The 24,039-nt window shown below is 37.9% G+C and overlaps 1 protein-coding gene across 2 annotated transcripts in view; it reads left to right on the forward strand.

Annotated features, from left to right (window-relative positions):
• LOC131065989 (gamma aminobutyrate transaminase 1, mitochondrial) overlaps positions 1-24,039 on the forward strand; it is a 210,430-nt gene that overhangs the window by 171,145 nt on the left and 15,246 nt on the right. For both annotated transcript variants that reach the window (XM_058000646.2, XM_058000647.2), the window contains 2 exons: positions 13,034-13,124; positions 13,328-13,406. In XM_058000646.2, the coding sequence (XP_057856629.2) occupies positions 13,034-13,124; positions 13,328-13,406 (170 nt within the window). The remainder of the gene's footprint in view (positions 1-13,033; positions 13,125-13,327; positions 13,407-24,039) is intronic.

The raw sequence follows: 24,039 nt of genomic DNA on the forward strand, positions 1-24,039 counted from the left end.
GTTTGAAATTTATGATGCAAAGCATACTTCCTAGGATTGGAAGTATGGCAGAATTCTAACAATATTATACTAAATCAAGGAAAGTATACCTTGGACATCTTGAAGAGATTTGGAATGCATAACTGCAAACCTATGACCTCTCCTATGGAAACAAATTTACATAAACTTAGAGAAGCAGCAGCAGAGTCACAATCCATTGATCCTACACTCTACAGACAGATGATTGGGTCCCTGATGTATCTGGTGAATACAAGGCCAGATATCTGTTATGTTGTCAATGCCTTAAGTCAGTTTATGTGTGAGCCTAAGGAAATTCACTTGATTGCAGTGAAACACATTATGAGATACTTACAAGGTACTCTAAACCTTGGTCTCAAATATGAGAAAGTCAATCTAGACCTACACGGATTTACAGACTCAGATTGGGCTAGGAGTGTGACTAACAGGAAAAGCACTTCAGGGTGTTGCTTCAGTTTGGGATCAGCCATGATATCTTGGATCAACAGAAAACAGTCTTTTGTAGCTCAGAGTTCCACCGAGGCCGAATACATTACAGCTTCCATGGCTGCTCGAGAAGCAGTATGGCTTAGGAAGTTGCTTGTGGGACTATTTGGTGAACCTATGAAACCCATTGTCATCCATTGTGACAACCAGAGCTACATAAAGCTTTCTATAAATCCAGTATTTCATGATAGATCCAAGCATATTGAGATTCTATACTATTATGTGTGAGACATGGTAGACAAAAATGTGATCAAATTGGAATATGTTAGCACAGGAGATCAAACTGCAAATATTCTGACCAAACCACTTTCCAGAGTGAAGGTTGATCACTTCAGAAAAGGTTTAGGTATGATAGAAAGGTAATCTGCTTTGTAAATAAGATGTTTAATGTGTAAACTTCTTTTGTCATGTTGAGACATTCTGGGTTTCACCCCTTGTGTTCATATCTAAGGTGACGATCTCTCAGATAATGAACACTTGTATACAGAAATCATAAGGTGACGATCTTATGATTCTCTAACCAGTTATCATGTTGGATCTCTGGTATGTCATGGATGTGCCATGATGGTGTTGTGATAAAACATTTGTATAAAATGTTTGTGCACATATCACAACCTGGATAAGATGAGAATTTAATCATCCTCATATGTTTATCCTTAGTATTGCGTGTTTAGGCAATACTGATATCACATGTTCAGGTGATATCTTGTCATAATGAAATAATGAATCTTTTATATCACATGGTTAGAGTGATGTTTTATATTTGTATCTTGTGTCCTAATGATACTTCATATCAGGTGTATTGATGATATATATTTTGGAGACTGACATTGTGAAAAAGAAATGTGATGCAGGTTACTTTATCTATCTTCCAAAGCTAAGAGGGAGTGTTAATGCATTAGTAGCTTTTGCAAGATAAGACTCTCCTAACCTATTAATCTCCTTTGTTCTGTTTTGATTATGCTATGTGATTTATGCTTTCCGAACTGAACATGTTTATCGGATTACAACATTGATCATGATTATGATATTGACATTGATAAAAGAAGGATTAGATCGACGACTTGCTTAACATAGTTAAGCGTCGATCTAATGCTATTGGGCTAGTAACCCGATAGCACATTAATGTCGATCCATAAATGGATCGGCATTAATATGCTATCGGAGTATTAACCCGATAGCATATAGAATGCTGTTGTTATCGAGTTTAGTTCATAAACCTGTTCAGGCCATTAACAAAGCATCTTAACTAAACACCGCTTCGAACAAGAGTTTAATTATTAATGTTAGTTACCAAACATAACATAGATCGGGATGTGCACTATGAAGAGGTACCGATCAATGGGTGCCTTGATCGGTCATGTCTAAATGACATGACCGGTCAAGACATCCATTGACCGGTCCTCTAAACATATAAAGCCCGATATGAATCATTTGGAGAAGACATAGAAAACATAAATGATCTCTCTCCTTCAGCCTGCAAACGAAACAATAAAATATTAGACAATATTATCACATATATATAATAGTTCTTTTATTGCAATTGAATATAACTTCACAATAACAAGGATGCATCTCACTATGGAGGTCTAGCGAGTCCATTCCTATTGAAGAAGCATAGTGATGTCATTCTCGCTATTGCTCGGTAAATGATTTGGTGTATCCATGTAATATCCCCCTTCCCTATCTAGTGACAATGAAAATCTGTAAACGATTAAAGTTTAAATTAAAGATTTAAACTTATTATCAAAGACTAGCATGTTATAGAGTTGAAAACCGATAGGTGTATGACTCACCATTAGTCATGTACTTAGGAGACTCTGACGCAGCTTACACATCAGCACCTAACTATCCAAATTTAAGACTAAATATTGACACAACAAAGACTCAAAAGGATGAGAACCTCAGCATAAACGATGACTTCAAGAGCTTACAGATCAATGGTTACAGAACATCACATTAGTTGACTAATCTATTATTATTGTTTACAAACAACAATAAAGTCTTAGCGATTGATGTAGCAGTCAAAGACAAGGACCGCTGGGTCAAAGTATGAACTAACAATGGATATTATTAATCCAAATGATATTATGGAACAAGATACTATACATGGGCAATGAGAAACTGAGTGAAGGATGAATGGTGGTATGCCAAATATATATGGTATTGACAAGCTTCAGCGATTTGGTTTGTACAAGTAGTTACATACTTAATATTTGTAATAATCAACCTTTACGATTCGTAGTGCCATTGCTATAAGAGGATATGATAAGACTTACACAAGATGTCACCGGAAATAGCAATCAAATTACAAGACTATCGAATTTAGAAGAAGACATGGCTTTAGTCAAAATTTGATGAGAATATAAACAATTATAGTAATCAAAGAATGAATTGATCAAAGGGTGCGATGAGCACAAACAATGGAGTATTCATGAACCAGCATGAGTCACGTCCATTGCAAGACAACTACTCATTCTAATCACCAGTATAAGGAGACAATCGACATCCTTCTCAAATCATGGAATTGGTATTTAATTCTTCTTTATATCCAAGCTATGTAAGCAAGCTCTATTGAGCGCTTTTGTCTAAGGCATATTCAGGTTGCATAGTTCCAAATAATATTCAGAAACAACACCATACACATTGCATAATTTCCAAGTAACCATCAGAAACAGCAATCTCTCTCTTCACTGTTAGTGATTGAGATCATTATCAGCATAGTTACATTGTTAAATCAGACACAGCCTTGTAGCATTATCGCTATATTATAAGGAAGGAGATTTGAAGCATACTTTATACAGTAACATATCAGGAAAGGCAACATACTCTCTTCATCTCGGCAGATTGGAGACCTCTTCAAACTTGCATATTCTGCAAAGTTATATCAGATATAGCATAAGATATTCCTTCTTATTAAATCGATATAGATCATATACTGTAAATCTGAATATCATATTCATTGTAGCTTGTACAGAACAATAGTTGCAGATCACATATTGTTTAAAATTTAAATAGCAAATCAAACCTATCATTCTCATTATAAGTAATCGTTTCTATCATCTATCTCAGTTTATGTTATTTGCTTAGAAGAAAGATTCTTGAAAATTTAGTATTGGTTAAAATTCATAAGTTGTCCTAAAAGGGGACATTACAAGTGGTATCAAAGCCTATAATCCTGGCAGCCTGTAAGAAGTGTTTATGTATGTGGTTAGCAGCGGGAGATATCCCAAAGATATTAATACACTATGTTTTATATTTGCTAGATGAGCCAACCTTGATGAAGCAATTCATATATTAAATATGAAATGAATTTTAATTAATTATTGCTTGAGTCATGAGGGCCGATCCTTTGTGAAAGGGTATCACCCATGTATATATGAGGTACGATTTCATTCACTTCACAATTAATCATTTTTCTAAGACAAGTAGGTCTTTTTAGAGGAAATGTGCTCAGGGGTGATGATACCAGTTTATCGTCTATGGTTGGGAGGGCAACAATGATCTAAGTCATTGCCCGTGGTTAAACGAGCACCCAATTAATATGTTTGATTACTTACATCTCTGATCATCAAAACTTAACATGGTATTAGAGCAAGGTTGCGAAATTTGATTAGATTTGTTGAAGCAATCTAGACATCTCATCTAAGTTGGAGCTTCTGTGGCGTCAGTTTCCTTCATCGAGTGGGAATCATGGATGTTTGGGAGTCATGGATGATTCTCGAATTGTATCTTGGACCCTGCATCAGACCTACATTCCATCATCCATGCAAAGGGTTTTGAAGGGCGGATTGGCATACATCCATGACCCTCCCACCTAGGCCCTTGGTGATCAACAGACGGTGCTATGCATTCACACGGCGCATTTGACTATGACTGTGCATTCACCCTCGGCCCTCGCCCCTCACCCTTGTCTTTGTCGTCACTCACCCTCTAGGTGAGGTCTATGTCTTAGCTGGCGGCTCTACACAACAACGTGTCACACCTCCTCCATGCGGGCTGCATAGAGAGGCGAAGGGGGTCTATGGGGGCTCCTCCGCGTGGCCTTTGCAGAGCGGCGATGAGTGGGGGTCTACAACACTCAAGTGACACCCGTTGGCACGCATAGCCACCCTACAGTCATGGGTCATCCACGTCATGACACCCCTTAGCAGCGATAGAGAACGCACAGAGGTAGCAACGCGATCTGCACAGAGCAACGGGCTCTCCTCCCTGTAAATCCGATGGCAAATTCGAACTGTCTAAATCAAAGAAATTCCTCAGGCTCCCATAATCAAGACAACAGATCCTTTGTGTTAGCAGCTTCGCATATGCTGGCCGCATGGAATAATGTTGGTGTGGAACAAGATATGGCAAGCTTCAGAGAGTTCTTTGAGAATCCTTCTCTCAGGGCTAATGGCCTTAAGGTTTATCCTCTTTAGTGAAAAATTGAGCAGACTCTCTGTGGATGGTCACAAAATATTTCGGTCTATTGTGTTGACAGCTCTAAGTGATCCGTATATGTTGTCGTTGAGCTGAAGATAGATGATGAGGGATGGCGAAGGTCGAAGGCCACGTAGCCATCAGATCTTCACTAGATGCTTTGAGATTGCATTCAAGGAAGGAAGATTGCTTGCATTTCTTTGTAGAGGAAGAATCAACATTCAAAGGGACTCTGACATATCATTAGAAGTAACCTTGGACGAAGAGGTCAGAAGGTTGATTTCAGCTTCAGAGGGAGCATGACGCTTCAACTTCAGAGGGAGCTTGACATTTCAGCTTCAGAGGGAGCTTGACTTTTCAGCTCCAGAGGAAGCCACATCCTTTGGTTTATGCATTCTTCTCTGTTGAGAGAAGTTTGAGGTATTGGCCCTTGTTATGCATTCTTCTTTGCGAGAGAAGTTTGAGGTATCAGCCCTTGTTATGCATTCTTCTCTGTGAGAGAAGTTTGAGGTATCAGCCCTTGTTGTGCATTCTTCTCTGTGAGAGAAGTTTGAGGTATTAGCCCTTGTTGTGCATTCTTCTCTGTGACAGAGGTTCGAGGTTCCAGCCCTTGATCCACCCTCTGCAAGTAGGCATGGTGGATATCATGTGAAAGACTCCATGACTTAGCACTTGTGTGAGTTATAGTGGGTGTCATGTGTGTGACACCATGACAGCATCACGTGAGAGAGCCTGTGATGATTTTCTTGTACTTGTGTATTCACCCTCTAGGATGCACCATGGTGAATGTCATTGTGAGGTGACATTCTCACAATGATGAACACTTGTGCATTTTACCATCATTGTGAGGCAATGATCTTACAATAATGGTTGATATCACGGTGAGGTGATATCTTTCCTTTCCACATATGGGAGTAGCCATTGTGGTCAAACATCACGATGAGATGATAAGCTTCTTTCATACACGAGTTTAGTCATTGTGTTAGTCATTACGATGAGGTGATGTGACTTGTAGATATCGAGAAAGATATCTCCCTAGCTAAAGAGGGAGTGTTGATGTATGTGGTTAGCAGCGAGAGATATCCCAAAGCTATTAATACACTATGTTTTATATTTGCTAGATGAGCCGACCTTGATGAAGCAATTCACATATTAAATATGAAATGAATTTAATTAACTATTGCTTGAGTCATGAGGGCCGACCCTTTGTGAAAGGGTATCACCCATGTATATATGAGGTGCGATTTCATTCACTTCACAATTAATCATTTTTCTAAGACAAGTAGGTCTTTTTAGAGGAAATGTGCTCGGGGGTGATGATACCAGTTTATTGTCTATGGTTGGGAGGGCAACAATGATTTGAGTCATTGCCCGTGGTTAATCGAGCACCCAATTAATATGTCTGATTACTTACATCTCTGATCGTCAAAACTTAACAAGAAGAACATTCCTGATGGGCAGAAGATGAAGATCATCTGAAGATTGATACAAACTATGACACAATACAACAGCACTCAAGAAAACTTAATCAATTGCTGAGAAAGCTAACACTAGTGTACAATAACGGCAACAAAAATAGCAATAGAAATTAAAACAGTCAGACTCCAAATAGGCATACACATACAGCAAACTCAAAGTCACTTACACCAACATTCCCATTTCAAGTTGAAAGGCAAGAAAGCAGTGAGCCAATATCAGTAAATCTACATGAACAATTTTGTCCTGATTGGTTAAACAGTGGTCTTCATCAAGATATGTCTATAGAAGACTATGTTTAACTACAGATGAAGTACCAACCCAAGGAGCAAAGAAGTCATCAACTTAGGCTAGAGAGGAAAGGTGAAAGGCATGAACACTTGAAGTAGAATTACAATATTGCATCAAGTAGTTCACAAACATACTCACCAAAGAGGGAAAGCATAGAAAGCCATCACCAAGCACTACAAGACCAAGGAAATCAAATTACAATTAGTTCATATTTCAAGGAGTCTAAGATATAAGAAATGGTTTGCAACGCTTCTAATGAAATAGAAGAAATTGATTCAACCCATGTTCCCTCTATCACAAGTGAATCAAGTACGTGGACTCAATAAGATCGTAAATTTGATCTTACATTTTCTCAAGGATCATCCACTAAAGATAACATTACAGAGACTAGACCTAATTCAGATCATGGGAAGTTGCTTATTGATGATGATATCAACCAAAGTTCTCTTTCACTTTTCAAAGGCTCGACATTCACTAACAAGTCACTGATTGTGGATGAGAAGGACAACTCTTCCGATGGCGCTAAGGCATGGGCACCTAGATGAACAAGAGACACCTAGCTTGACCAAAGGAGATGACTCAATAGTACCACACACCCCTAATCAAGAATCTCCATCAACTACCTTGATGAATTTGAAGAATGATTCACCCATAGAAAGAAGTTCAAAGGAAGAAAGTTTGTGGACAAGGCGAAGTGTCAACTTATCAGTAATCCTATATTTGAAGTAGAGGCAAACGAGGTATATGATCACCCTCTCTTTGAATTGAAGCAAGGAGACCTCCATGGAAGTTGTAGCAAGGCTGAAGACAACCATAGAATATGGGATCCCGGGGTCTCTACTATTAATAATGGGTTGAAACAAGTTGGGAATAATGAGGCAACACCTAGTGATACCATAACCAATCAATCTCCCAACAAATTTGGAGGGATTGTTGTTCTGACCAATACAATCTCACCTTCTCCCCAAAGATCAACAGTTGAAGGGTTGAATTGCAACACTCACCATGTATCCAATATACAAGTAGCACGAGCATCCATGACTTTTGAACCCTTATTAATGGTGAAGGAACCAACAGGGCAGAATCATACAAGTACCACTTCCACTAATGAAATCAGAGTAGTGCAGCAAAAACATGATGAAACACCTCTAAGGATAGTTGTGATGAAGTTTGGTCATCCCAAGGGCATTCACATGAAGCACAGGATAAGAGTTGAAACATGTTACATGCTTACTTGGGATACAAGCATCATTATAAGAATGCTTGTGGGCAAGCATCTCCAGGAAGGGGAAATTGTAATATCCCCGTTCCCTATCTAGTGACAACAAAAATCTATAAACGATTAAATAAGTTTAAATTAAAGATTTATAAACTTATTATCAAAGACTAGCATATTATAGAGTTGAAACCCGATAGGTGTATGACTCACCCTTAGTCGTGTACTTAGGAGACTCTGACATGGCTTACACATCAGCACCTAACTATCCAAATTTAAGACTAAATATTGACACAACAAAGACTCATAAAAGGATGACGACCTCATCATAAACAATGACTTCAAGAGCTTACAAATCAATGGTTACAAAACATTGCATTAGTCGACTAATCTATGATTATCGTTGACAAGCAACAATAATGTCTTAGCAATTGATGTAGCATTCATAGACAAGGATCACTGAGTCACAGTATGAACTAACAAAGGATATCATTAATCCAAGTGATATCATGGAACCTGGGTAATCAGAAACTGAGTGAAGGATGAACGGTGGTATGTCAAAGATTAATGTTATTGACAAGCTTCAACGATTTGGTTTGTACAAGTAGTTACATATGTAATATTTGTAATAATCAAAGTTATTGATTCGTAGTGCCATCACTATAAGAGGATACCATAAGACTTACACAGGATGTCACTGGAAATAGCAATCAAATTACAAGACTATCTAATTTAGAAGAAGACGTGGCATTAGTCAAAATTTGATGAGAATATAAACAATTATAGTAATCAAAGAATGAATCAATCAAAGGGTGCAATTCACACAAACAGTTGAGTATTCATGAACCGGCATGAGTCACGTTCATTGCAAGACAACTACTCATTATAATCGCCAAGTATAAGGAGGCAATTGACATCCTTCTCAAATCATGGTATTGATATTTAATTCTTCTTTATATATGTTGAGACATGGACCAGCTAGGACTCGAACCTAGGACCTTCCATATGCTGCTGGAGTGCTTTACCACTGAGCTACTGGCCCCTCTTGGACCAGTCCATCATCGATCCGTGTGTGGCTTATTTCCAACACCAACACCCCCCCTCAAGCCACACCTCTCATGTGCATGGGGCTCCTAGCCTGGACTTGGCTCTGATACCATGTTGAGACATTGACCAGCTAGGACTCGAACCTAGGACCTTCCATACGCTGTTGGAGTGCTCTACCACTGAGCTACTGGCCCCTCTTGGACAAGTCCATTGTCTGTCCGTGTGTGGCTTATTTCCAACACCAACAATATCCAGATCGGGTAATTTCTATTGAGCGCTTTTGCCTTTAGGCATATTCACGTTACATAGTTCCAAGTAATATTCAAAAACGGCACCATACACATTGCATATTTTCCAACCATCAGAAACAGCAATCTCTCTCTTCACTGTTAGTGATTGAGATCATTATCGGCATAGTTACATTGTTAAATTAGACACAACCATATAGCATTATTGCTATAATATTATTGTGTGACCAGGTTACTGCCTGAAGTCTTCCTTTTTTTCTTTCTTTATTCCGTCTGATCTTCTTCTCAAATATTTCTTCTTTTTGAGATTTTTATATCTCCTCTTTGGGAGTCAATGAGTCACACCCTTTCCTTATGGATGTCTTGCGTTGTTAAGGAAGTGTCCTTTGCTGATTGGTGCCTCCTCTTAACTAATTAGTTAATCCTTCCATTTCACCCTCTCAATCATATTTCATTATTAAGGAAACTGCTGCCAATAGACATCGATCGTTATGTATAATTACCTCCTATCCCACCTAACTTGCTACCAGTTTGAAGACATCATATCTAGGGCCAATATCTGAGGGGAATTGTGAAGCCCTACGTTGTAAGACAATTCCCAAAATGATCAAGGTTGACTGGCATCATGACTGGGACATGACAGTCCCCATGCATACCACTAAGAACAAGGGTGTTACTGCCTGTAACTTTATAACAGTTCTGATCTGATCTGATCGATCGTGATCCCTCTAGATGCTTTTGATTCCTTTCCTTTATATCTCTCAATGTTAGGGAGGGGTCACACCTCGTCATGATTTATGCCCTTTGGCAAGAGACACCCTTTCACTATTGGCACCCTTTGAAAGAGTGCAACTCTTCATTATTTCTGCCCTTTGAAAGGGGCACAACATTTCACAATCAGATCTGCCCTTATTTAAATCAGATCTGCACTTCTGATTGCCAAAATTATCCCCCTCAAATGAGGTTCTCTTCTCCCTTTTATATCTCGTGTTCAAGAGAGTCACAACTTTTCATTTCATGTCTTTTGACCATTCATTAACTTTATTAAAATTTAATTATATTTAATTATATTCTTTTATATTTTAATTTAATTATTATTGTTTACTCATAAATTATGTTTCAAAGTGGGGATATTACAATCATATACCTTAAATCTTAATATCTTATTCATTTTACAGAACAATAGTAGCAGATCACATATTGTTTAAAAAGCAAATCAAACCTATCATTCTCATTTTAAGTAACCACTTCTATCATCTATCTCAGTTTATGTTATTTTCTTACAAGAAAGATTCTTGAAAATTGAGTATTGGTTAAAATTCATAAGTTGTCCTAAAACGGGACATTACAATCCATGTGTGAATTGCATTGTCTTACTTCATGCATTATGAATGTTTCTCGATGAATTGTGGATGTGTCCATCATCAATTTGTTGTAAGTTTGTTGAGCTGTGGGGTGTGTCCTAGTTCACATATTCTCTTCAAGTCTCAAGACTATATGTAATAAGCAGGGGAACGTTAGGAATTGTTACATTATTGTTAGTATTTATAGTTTGGTCATATTTAAGTTAATTATATTAGATAGATATAATTATTGAAACCTATTATAATTAAATTTGCTTAGGTTGGATTATTAGTCTTTGTTTATTCACTCGCATAGATAGGTGGGGCTGTTTCCTAAAATTTAAGAATGAATGTTTGGTGTAAGCCAACAAACTAGGGAAATTGTATAAATACCATTGTCTTTGATTTATAAAATATCTTGTTAAAAGCTTATTCTGGAAATTCGATAAGTCGGGTTGTTTTAGTCAAAATATATAAAGTCTTTCATTTGTGTGTAGAGTAGTCTTGATTAACTTTGTGCCTATACCCAAGAACCAAAAGATGGCACTTTCTTCAGTTTGTTTGCTAGGCATGCTCAAAATCCTAGAATTGAACTTGTACATATTGTAGAAAGCTAGAGGTTGTGTCCTTAAGTCCTAGGTTTTAGTTTAATTCATAGTTACAAGGGATCTTCCAGTTCTAATTTGAAGCAAGTTTTTACGTTAAATGCTTTTCCATTTTGCATTGTCTTGAAAGAGAGATTAAAACACTAACAGAAATATTAATTCTGCCACCATGTCACTAATATAACGATTCAACCAGCATCACCCACCTTCGGATTATCCATGGATGTACTATCAAAATTCAGTTTATGCTTTATATTCAATTTCTTCTAGAGAAACCATCACAGTAAAGGACTAGGTCTAATCATAGTCTAATATTGATATCTGTTTATACATAAGTACAGGAGGCATTCTTCACTCATTTTTATAGAGGATTATTTATGCTCAATTGAGACCTCAAGTGTACTATTGAAAAGAAAAATAATGTTTCCTTAGTTGGAACCTAGGTTAATTGAATTGATGCAAGCAAATACGCACAATCAACCTAGACTAATTAAATGTGTGTTGAGAATTAGGGAATTGATATTAGTGCCTTGAAAATTGAATAACATGGAAGGATGATACTTAGCCTGATAACCAAAGGATGATGAGAAATGAACAAGATTCTAGAATCAACCTTATGTCAAATCTGAAAGCGATGCTTCTTTGTTAGTGTGCCACTGGGAATTTTGTGCTGGATTTATGCCCTGTTAAAGGACAATTTCATATGTTCGGAGCAAATTGTGGCCATTTGTGGAGTCTTGTTTTGCAACTTAGCCTGATGTCTGAGGTATGATCTTTTGCTTTGCTTTCCTTTTTTGAAAGTTTCGTTTGGCAGTACTAATGAATACATTTGGTAGGTTGTTGTATGACCAAGCCACAAGGGTATTGCACATTGATCAACTCCTTGAAATTTGAACAATATCAAAAAAAGGAGGCAAGTACCTAATTTGCAGGCTCTTTACTCTTTTTATTGCACCAAATCAAAATGTGTCACTATTAATTGCCCTCTAGCATGATTGATCTTCCAAATGCTTGAGAGGATTCTTGGATGATGTGAATGAATGCATTGTCTGTCTTTAAATATTAGCATGGCATCAAATCATGCCAAAAGTGTGTTTAGTTGACTCAAGGTAGGAGGGCGAGGGAACCAATCAACTAAATTTGAATAATGAATTTTAAATTGGTGAGGGACAAAGCTGCAACTGTGAGGTTGCTCCCACATTTGCAGACTTGTGTGGAATGGAATAACAGTCAAATCAAGGTGACAAACAACTGAATGGATAAATAGGCGAATAATATGAATGTATAAGTGTGTGTAAATGAATGGAACAGGACTAAATGTATAGGGATGTGTGTAATTGGGAAAAAGAAGCTAGGGGAATGAGTTTAACTTTACACAATATCCTGCTATTTGTTGGTATGTACATGCATTGAGACATAACCTCAATACAGGCACAAAATTAACTGGGAAATGGGCTTATGCGAATTTGACCATGACAACTATATAAAGTTAACATTCCTTGTGTATCTCCACAATATAATTGTTTTAATTGCAACGTTTCTATTCTATATTATATCATTTATAATTGCACAAATTCCTTAAAATGGCAATCTCAATTATTTCTTGTTTTTATTCTTGTTACAATGAACCATACAAACTTGTTATGCAAATATTTAGAGCGAGAAGAGAGGAAAGTGTCAATTTCTTGTGGAGTTTTTTAATTACTAGATCATATATAATTACAATGGAATTTATTGTAATTTTGTACGGGCTTTGGCTCCCTTATGCCTAACTTACGGATCAATAAAAAAAATCAATGGAGTTTATTGTTTATCAGATCATTTATAAGAATAGGGTAAGGAGAGAATTTTTAAGTCTCCATTTGGTTGATTTGAATATAGGGAAAGAAACATTGCTGAATATGTAGATAGCATTTCACCCCTATTCCAAAATGGCATGAGGGCATTGGCTGGGAGTCCTATTGTGGGAGAGGTATGTTAAAAACTTTGAAAGCATTTTCATTAGCAATTATTTCAATTATTTTGATACTACATACTAATTAATCCATAAGTTTTAACAATTTGTTAATTTTCCTAATGGAGATTATATCACAGTTTGAAAAAAATATAAGAATCCTCATAAGGATCAAATGCCCCATAAAAGAACTAACAGTAATCATTCTCTTCAAAATGCAGATACGTGGTACAGGACTTATCATTGGAGTAGAATTTACAGATAATAAATCACCCAACGACACCTTTCCGCCTGAGTGGGGTAAGCTTTCTTTTTGCTCTTTTATTAATTAATCATATAATAGATTTGGGGGAAAGAAAAAGGAGGGATTCAAATTTAAAGGAAGTTTCATATTACCCCTTTCACATACTTTAGTCTCCGATACATCGGTTTCTAAATCACTAGCCCATGCCTAACTTGTCTAAACAAAGCTTCATTGGAAGATCAAATTTCGGACATTCTTAGTTAGCCTATGTTGCAAGGAAAACACTAAATTTCTTGCCTACACCCATACAATAAGTTAACTTTCAAGATGGACTATGTAACCCTCAAAAATGAAAGTGACATCTAAGCAGCATGAGATTGTGGGTAGTTAGATCTAATTTTTTCTATTATCATCTTTCATTTTTGTTGTTAGCCTACTTCATTTGCAATAGTCATGATAATTTCATGTAGTAAGTAGGAGCCACATTTTGGATAGAGTATCATTTTATGGAACTGTTTAAAGGGTAAAGGTTAATGCTTGATAGTATGTTAGCTGAAAGGTTTTAACTGTTATAGTATAAATCTATTGGTATATATTCTACCCCTCTTTGGACATTGCCTTGATCCTAAATAGGGGTTGAGAGTTTTATTTCCACGTTCATTTGTTGGATGCAAAGACCACCTTGAGTAATGAAAAGTGACTCCTAAATCACTAAGAATACATAAAATAGACAAAACAAAAGCAAAAATACTTTCCTACCTATGATTCCTCTCTCACCCAGAACTCCATTTCTTCTTGCTGCTTAAGACTACAAGTTTTCTTTGTGTTAAAGCATTGTGCATTCACTATTCCTGTGCCTCAAGGAGTCATAGCTAAGTGATAAGAAGAAATAAGTGTTGGTATGTGGTGACTGATGATGCTCCTGGGCTCAGATTTTGGTGACTTTGTCAACTGCGTTTTCTCTACGAATCAATTAATGGGGGAGTGCAAGGGGGGTAGAGTCACTCTGTGGGACTCAGGGGGCTCATCCTTCTAGCGGGGGCTTGGAGCGGAGCCCATGGTAGGGGTTTGGGAGCACTGCCCCCAAAGCAAAAGTTGCCCATTAATTAATAAAGGAGTCAGCTATTATTCTGGTATGAAAACCAACCTTTGTAAACTGCCAAAAAGGCTTGATAAATAAATGGGTGTGGAATGTGAAAAATCATCAAATTGTAGTGGATGGCTATTTCTTTATGGATGTAGCCCACATTGGGTGAACCACGTTAAATTTGTGTGTTATTGTGGATTGCTATTTTTGTCTTTTTATTATATTGTTTATTGTTTATTGTTCTGCTCTTCCTAAACCCTAACACAAGGAGCTTCCATCAAGGGGAATCTTCATTCAAGCCTCTATTTTTGTTAGTATAGTTTTTGAAGCCCATTTAAAAAGAAATTCTTTCCAAGCTCCATAAGGTTTTTTCTTTTTTAATTGTTTAAATGTTTCTTTTATCTCTTGTTTTCTTTTTTAAAGTAATGGTATCCTAGGGTTACATATTGTTTTGTTTTTTTGGAGATACATGATGATGATTAACTTGTCTGAGGCAAGGGTTATCTTTAGTATTGTAATGAGTACCAAAAAAAATCATGCGAGCTCTACTAGTTGGGTAAAAGCCCAGTTGTATGCAATTTTAACATGAGGAATTAGAGCTTGTGGTGGGCTAACCACAAATGGGTTGCCAAAGAGCCAAAGGTTTTCTTATATTAAAGAGCAATGAGAAGCAAATAATGATTGAGGAATGTAGATCAAAGTCTCATACTTTGGCCAAGAAAGAATCATATAGGCAACCTTTGAGTACTTGAAAAGTGGTTGTCACATATCCATTTATGAATTGTGACACTATCTTTAGATGAGATCTCTCTTGCTCAAAAGAACCAAGGATGCAAACCCATGAGAATGTATTAGATATAATATTAGACTACACTTTGTTCAGGCATTTATAGCTTATGTTAATGATCTAATAACATGACATTAGTTATGTCTAAAAAGTAATTTACAATTTCTGTGTCAACCACCAATGAACTTCCCCGAACAATGGTAAATACAAGTATGCACACATTGTGTGCCATTTAATTGTCTTAGCTCCTTGCATTCATTCTTCCAACATTTGCTATCAAAACAAGGATCCCTAGGGAGTGTACGTTTACTCATTCTCAAATTTGTTGTCAAAGTTTGTGAAACCACATAAGAAAATCACCGTCTAACTCCAAAAAATGGTAAAATTTAGAAATTTGTGAAGAATCTATTCTACAGGGATGAATAGAGTTTTATACAGATGTACAATGTTATCGAAAATTGAGTTATTCTTTTTTTCATTTCTAAATCTTCATGCAAACCTGCATTTCATCAAGCTTCAATTGCTTATTTTTTTGTCAAATTCTCGAATCTTTTCCTAGAAGCTGAAACCTTAGCAATGGACAATATTCAAAATCTTCTTTTTTCCAGTCACAAAATACTAACCATTGCTAAGCGTAAGAATTGTGATAGAATCTGTAATAGCCCTTGCAGATTTTTACCAAAATTTTGGAATCTATTTCTAGTAATTTTAATAAACAGTTTGCATGAAACGTAATGCCAGAGCATTCAATATCATTGTAGACAGAATAGTAAACTTTCCAAGAGCACATTCATATAAATCATATGATAGCAAACTGTAAAAGGAATCTCAGTAACAACTGGTCTGCAATCTCTTTATTCATTAATTAAATTCAAGAATACATTTTCTGCATAAAATATAGATATAATGCACCTTATCTACTTGGAATGTTTCAAGATTTCTGTTCAGAACAAGGAAAGATGCCAGTTCAAATTATAACATCATCTGCATATGATATTTCCACTTGCCTCTGTAGATGTGTATGTTGACGTCTCAAACTGCCCGGGAGTTTGCACCCAAAACCAAATATTATTGGTTCTTTAATTCCCACGACTTCAAACTGAAGGTTCGCACTCAGATTTTGTCTAACGCCCAGGTTGATAATGCATAAGTGACAGATTCACAACTTTTGGTGTCAGTCACGAACTGAGAAGGGTGAGTCGCACCAACTAAATTCCAATATGAGAGCATAACATAGCAAAATGCCACATCGGGTGGCCACGATTTCTACCAGAAGACTCGCACCTAGCGAGGGAAGTATTACACACCACTCTTAGTAGTCTAGTACCCACACTTCAGGTAGAATGATCACTCTTGTCATATCAATTCCTCCAAGAAAGCTCTAGTGGAAGCAAAGAAGGAAAATGCCAAGCATCAAGACCATAGCATCAGCTAGAAACCAAACAATATACCCATCGATTTCCTATGAATTTTCTTCTAACTTAATGCCATGAATAATATGAAGCTCACAATATCTCCAAAAACTGCCCCTTCCATAGAGACATTATTGCACAGGAAGCGGCACCAAGAGAGTCATGGAACCACATTAGCCAGGAACCACTCCTATCACTAGCACCCCCGATATGAAATGGAGGTTGTGCTCATTATAATTCCTACGGCAATACCATTCAGAATTGAAATATTTGGTAAATACAAGATTTTTTACAAAGTGAATGAGAGTACATATAGAATTACAAGTAGCGATATTTCCTTACAAAAACAATCGAGAACAAAAGCCAGAATTAGAAAGAATCTAAATAAACTAAAATACTATACATACAATATTGACCATTAAATAATATAATAATATATTCTAACACCCTCCCTTAATGGCCAATCTGTCAACTACACCAAGCTGCTCCCTGAACTTGACAAACTTACCCAAACTAAGAGACTTGGTGAGAATGTCTACAGTCTGATCCGCAATTGGAACATACTGCAACTGAACTGATCCATCTACCAATTTGCGGATGTAATGACCATGAAGCTCAACATGCTTGGTACGTTCATGGAAGATTGGATTTTTGGCTAGTTTGAGCACCCTTCATTGGCAGTGTACAAGGGAGAAGGTCCTTCTTGTGATATTTGCATGTCAGAAAGCATCCTTCAAAGCCAAACTATCTCACAAGCTGCCTTAATTGTTCCCTGATACTTTGCTTTAGTTGAGGAAAGAGCCACTGCCTGTTGTTTCTTGTTGGTCATGTGATTGCACCTGTACCCAAATTGAACACATACCTAGAAGTGGATTTCTTGTCATCCACTGTACCTGCCCAATTTGAGTCTTTAGAACCAATCAGCTTTGGATTCTTTCACTTGCTATACAGAATGCCAAAATCTGAAGTGCCCTTCACATATTGTAGCACACACTTTGTTGCAACCCAATGATCACTTTTCAGGGTTGTGATGAAGCGAGAGATGTAGCTCACTGGAAAATTGAGTTTTGGTCTAGTGACAGTAAGATAGATAAGGCTGATCACTAGTTGCCTAAAAGTTGTTTCATCCATCATAGGTGAATTAGATTTGGCTGACAACTTCAACCCTTTCTCCGTAGGTGTGGAAGCAGGTTTGCAATCCTACATCCTAAACTTGTCAAATAGGCTTCTAGCATACTTAGATTTAAAAATAAAAATATTGCCATCTGTCTACAAAACATCAACACTTAAGCAATAATGGAGAAGCCCTAAATATGTCATGTCAAAGGCCTAGCACATATCCTATTTGATTTCTGCTATCAAATGTGTAGAACAACTAGTAATGATCAAGTCATCAACATAGACAACAAGAAAGAGGATATCATCACCAAAGTGTTTGACATACAGATTAGTGTCAGAGGGACTACACTAAAAACCATGATCAACAAGGTACTGATCAATCTTGATGTACCAATCCCTAGGAGCCTATCTTAAGCCATAGAGTGCTTTCACCAATCTGCACACATGGTGTTCTTTACAGGCAACCTTGAATCTTGGAGGTTGCATCATATAGACTTCTTGCAACTCACAGTTGAGGAAAGCACTCTTGACATCCATCTGATGGTCTTTCCATTTAGATTGGGTTGCAATAGCGAGAAGAAGACGAATTGTGCTCATCTTGGTTGTAGGAGCAAGGGTCTCCTCATAATCAATGCTCTCTCGCTATGTGAAACCTCGAGCTACCAACCTAGCCTTGTATTTGTCAAGTGTTCCATCAGCCTTGTACTTAACCTTATACACCCATTTGCAACTAATGGGCTTCTTCCCTAGTGGAAGATCAAAGAGGACCCAAGTGTTGTTCTTCAAAAGGCTATGGTGTTCAGCTTCCATTGCCTATTCCCACTCTAGAATCCCTTTTGACTCTACATATGTCTAAGGCTCATAAATACTATGAATGTTGGCTATGAGAGCATAATTAACAGTATGTTGTTGTTTGCACGTGTCTAGATGATCTACCCTCAATGAGCTCATCATGATGAAGATCATTAATAGTCCTAGCCCACCACTTAGGCCAGAGAGTAAAAGTATCAACATCCAAAATAGGTGGATAAACATCACCAAGATTATCAATAAGAAAATCATCAAGATGTTGCTCAAGATTCTCTTGAGGAAAGTTGGGTGGTGCAACTACCTGTCTAGGAGACCCTATAGCATAAGTGACAGGTGCAAAGCCTCGAATAGTTGTATGCCTCCCATCAAGTGGACCTAACGGAAGATAAACACCCAAATCCGTAGCCTTCTAAGGCTGATTCTCAGGGCTCAAAATCAGAGGAGAGAACTGAAAAGGTCATCGCTCTTCATCAAAAACAACATCCCAATTGAATATGAGATGATCAATATCGACATCAATCAACCGATAAGCTTTGTGATTGTCATTGTCCTCGGTGAACATGATTTTCTAACTCTTAGAATCCAGCTTTGTGCGCTTGGCATTTGGGATCCAAACATATGCAAAAGAGCCAAAGACTTTCAGTTGACTGATTTTGGGCCTCTTGCCAGACCAGGCTTCTTCTAGAGTCTTCTTCTTAACGGTCATTGTGGGAGACTGGTTTAGAAGATAGACGGCAGTATAGACTGCTGCCCAATATTTCTTAGGAACATTTCTATGCTCCATCATGGAATGGGCCATCTCAGTTATTGTGCGGTTTCTCCGCTCAAGGACGTCGTTCTGTTGTGGTGTATATGGTGTGGTAAGTTGCTGCTTAATGCCATGATGTGAATAGAAGTTGGAGTTATTATGTTTTGACCAGACTCTTTCTACTAAGGCCTTGGACTTCTAAAACATGCTTAACGCATCTAATTTTTGCTTAAGAAAATACACCCACATTTTCTACTGAGATCATCAACAAATAATAGAAAATACCTAGACCCAGTGGCAAAAGGAGTGTTCATTGGTCCACAAATATCAACAAGAACCAATTGCAGTAGCTTAGAAGCTTGCCAAGAATCACCATCCGTGAATGGAGTTTGATGCTGCTTCCCAGCCTAACAGGCTTTGCACTCCATGATGCTGAGTCTGTATCTTTGGTAACCCTGAACCAAATCCTCTCGAGCCAATTAAGAGAGGTAGTGAATGTTGAGATGCCCATATCACTGGTGTCAGAGATTGCTGATTGAGGAGCTTTTGGCTGCCATGGCATGCTCCTGAGAATCACCAGTGTCAACAAGTCTATAAAGACCATGATCCTCAATGCCCACAGCAACTATGATGTGAGTCTCCCTATCAACAATGTTGCATTTGTGCGAACTGCATACCACATCAAGTCAAGGAGAGTGTCTCATAATCTGACTGATAGAGAGAAGGTTGAGTTACATGTCGGGAACATAGTATACATTGAGGAAAGTTAAATTTCTCCCACCAGACTGAATCTGCACGTTGCCCTTTCCAACAACGGTATACTCTTCCCCTCCTCCAAAGATCACAGAATCGGTGAAAGGTTGTAACTTTGTGAACCAATCACGTTGATGAGTAAAGTATCAAGAAGCAACTGAATCAATATACTAGGTAGAGGACTTCACATGATTTGCAAGTCTTCTAGTCATAAAGGCATAAAAGGCAGATTCCTTTTGCTCAATGTGCTCAGCAACATTAGCTTTTGGCTGAGACCCTCCCTGCTTCTTCTATTTAGAAGCCAAGCATGATCGACAATCCTTCTTCATGTGGCAATAGTTGCACTAAAAGTTCTTCAAGCCTTCAGATGACAGAGAAGAGTTCTTTTGTTGAGAAAACTGAGATTTGCCTTTACCCTTGTGAAAAGATTTGGTAGCAAAGGCTTGTTCTGTGGAGGACGAACTGACACCACTACTAAATTGTTGTTTCCAACGATCCTACTACATAAGTTTGTTGCACAACTCTGGAAACTTCAAGTCAACATTAGTCGAGGTAATGTTGAGTGTTTCGATAAAGTGCTCATAAGACTTCGGCAGACTTTACAAAGTGATGACTACCATGTCTTCTTCCTCCATCTTTCATTCAATCACCTCTAGCTGATCACGGATGTCCTTAATCTTTGTCAAATGTTCTTGTAAGGACATTCTCTCATCCATCATGATGGAGAACAGTTGGTTCTTCAGAAAGAACACACAACTCTTGTTTGATGTTTCATGGAGATCTTTCAGATGAGTCCAGATCTCTACAGCTATTTTGTTGGACGACACTTGAGGCAATTTATCATCAGTAACAGAGTTTTATCAGAATCACGGCTTCCCAATTGCGCTCATCAAATTTGTCCTGGTCCTATCCAACTGTTGTATGACATGATTCCGTACCCAAAAGGCAGTGATGATGGTCATCATTTGCACATTTGATTACAAGAAACCCTAGGCACAGATCCCAATGTAGAAAAACAGAGGCAGCTTCAGGCTCAAATTTCAAGACAAATTTTTACATACTTTTCAAGACACGGGACCCAAGAAGATTTCGTAGAAAACCCAAAAAAAATCTACAAACCCTACAGATCCCGTAGTAGCAAAATAGATATAAAATGACACCCAAGAGTTTTGAGGAAACCTTGGCCACTGTAGATACTAGGTCGCAACACAATGAAGAGGTTGAGGGTTGGATTGAAACCCTAGTCGCAAAACAAATCAGCACCCTTCATGTAAACAAACGCAAGCCGTCACGGGATGAAAAACTCTTGCTGAAAATCGCGTCTAGCTGAAGCACAAAAAACACACAATAAAAAACACGGGTTGACTAAAGAGGTTCGCGTGTGTTGTGTTTATTGCACACCTCGCCCCTTCATTTCACAAGGGACCCCCATTTTGTTTTTTGTTTGCTCGTGTGTGGGGAGGATATTCAAACCGAGGGCATCTGAAACCATTCACGGCAAGCTCGCATACATTACTTTAAAATCGCCAAGCCAAATTCGGCCTCTAAGGCCATTTTGCAAGCGACAACTCTGAATGTCTAAACTCGCGTAATCTCCTTGCAAGCCGAAAAGCGAACTAAGTAAATCGCATCGGGTTTGCATTTTGTTGGTTCAACCCAAAAATGCGAAAGCAAAAGTGAAAATTGCAAATACGTGGTAAAGGCATTATAACTTTAAAACTTTTCATAATGCCCTTTTGACCTGAAAATGAGGAGATTGGCAAAATGGCCCTCCAGGCCGAAATTTGCAAAACGACTCAAAAACCCAAACTAGCAAAACCACCATTTAGGCCGAAACTCACAAAACGAACCCATAGGCCGAATTTGAAGTTAGCAAAATGCTCCAACTTGCCGAAAATGATAGGGAACTCCAAATTCGCCAAATATAATATGCCGAAAAGAGTTAGGGGTTCGTGAATTTCATTCCAACAAGCTGAAATTTCAAGGCTCGTGAAGTCGTCCAAAGCCGAACCTCAATAATTCAAGCTCGCAAAAACTCCTCCTAGCCCGAAATTGCAAAATGCCAATATGCAAAAGGGGTGTTAAACTTAAAGTTTGTAGAGGTTATTTCAGCTCGAAAATGGATAGGCAAACATCATGAAAATCACGCAAAAGGGAGTTTTCATAACTTAAAGTTTGCAAAAGTGGTTTTACCCTGAAAATTGCAAAAATGTGAAAGGAAAAGCGTCTTTTTTTAAGTTTGCAAAGTGGCCTTGTGGGCCGAAAACCCAACTTTCAAAATGGCTCAAAGAGCCGAAAATCGAAAATAAGAAAATCGCAAAGTTCAAAGGCTTCCTCGTAGCCCGAAAATGGGGTGAAAGTTCAAAATCGCGAATTAGAAAACACATAGGAAGCTCACAAAATGCCTCCCTTAGCCGAAAATCGCTAAAATGAAGCATGGCGTCATTTTTATAAACTTACAAAAGGGTTAAAATTGCCCCCAACCCGAAAATCGCCAGAATGATGAAAAACTATAAACTTTAACATTTGCGAAAAGTGGTTTTACCCTGAAAATAGGGAAGGGTGTCATTTTTTTATAAAATCGCGAAGTTCGCATTTTATCATTTTAGCCCGAAAATGCAGGACATAAGAAAAGGCGTTTTAACATTTACATTTTGTCTTCCCAGCTCGAAAATGGGCAAGCAACTCGAAACTTTGCAAAAGTCTCTTCACCCCGAAAATGGCTAAAGGGTTAAAATCGCCAGAGTCTTCAAATTTGCGAAAACTTCAAAAGCCCAAATTCGCATAGGTCATCCCATATGCCGAAAATTTCGATTCTCACAAATCCTCAACTAAGCCGAAATTCTAGGAAGTATAGGTTTAAGTCGCCTTTTTTTTTAAAATGGTCGTGGTTTCATAAAATAGCCCATTGAGCCGAAGTTTCCTGAAACAAAGGTAAAACCAAGAAAGAGGAAAAGAGTCTAAGTTGTCCAAAATCAACTCATAAAGCTGAAGTGCGAGAACGTTTGAATTCGTGCCAAAAGATTAAAAGGGCCAGAAAACCTCTCAAATTGCCGAAATTCAAGAGTAAGCTCACAAAACCAACTTATAGGCCGAAATTGAACAATAGGACAAAATCGCACTATTTCGCGAGTAAGTCGGGAAGCTTCAATGGCATTAAAATGGAGTAGTCAACCAGAGGAGAAAGCGAAAACATTCAAAAGATACATCTCACAAAGAGCTTCTCGAGTCAAACGTTAAAAAATTTAATATTTGTTAAATTAATTTCAATTTTTCAAATTGATTTATTAAGTGAGATTGATTGTTGGCAGGGCGCAGAACGTTATCGCAGAGAACTAGGAGAAAAGCCTAGAACGCAAATCGAAGAAGGATCGCAATCAAGGCCAAGCGTTGAACGCTGAAGAAGGAGATGCAGGAATGCGCTGCAGGAGCGCGAGAGCAACCAAGCATTGGGAAGCGTGTCGTTGAACAAAGTTGAAGTCCACCACCGGGACCAAAGACCGAAGAACACTCCGAAAGCGGAAAGTCTATGCATTCTCGAGGAATACACAGCTGGATTTAATTCCAGAAGTTCAGTTTTTAAAGAATTGAAACTGTTTTATTGTAAAACTGCCTATGGGCCCCACTTACATATTTTGAAAGAAAGGGGAAACAAGTCAATTGTGGACAGTTATGTCCAACTATCGAATAGACTCAAATTGAATCCAAACTGTGGTAGATAGCTGGGATAGTGGTTGGATAGAGGAGTAAGAGTTTAATGGGCATGGGTTAAAGCTGCCAGCTTCTGGAAGGCAGGACCCTTGGACGCAATCCATCCTAGCCTCTGATTCATATTGTAAAATCTATAAAAGGCAGAGGCCTTTCTTTTGTAAAGGGTTAGACAGTTAGAGTTAGAGGGTTAGATTTTAGAAGTTAGAACAGGTTAGATCTTAGCAGTAGCATAGAGATGCTGCAGAAACTGTTGTAATAGGCA

Source organism: Cryptomeria japonica, chromosome 3, assembly GCF_030272615.1.
Source record: "Cryptomeria japonica chromosome 3, Sugi_1.0, whole genome shotgun sequence".
Classification (NCBI taxonomy): domain Eukaryota; kingdom Viridiplantae; phylum Streptophyta; class Pinopsida; order Cupressales; family Cupressaceae; genus Cryptomeria; species Cryptomeria japonica.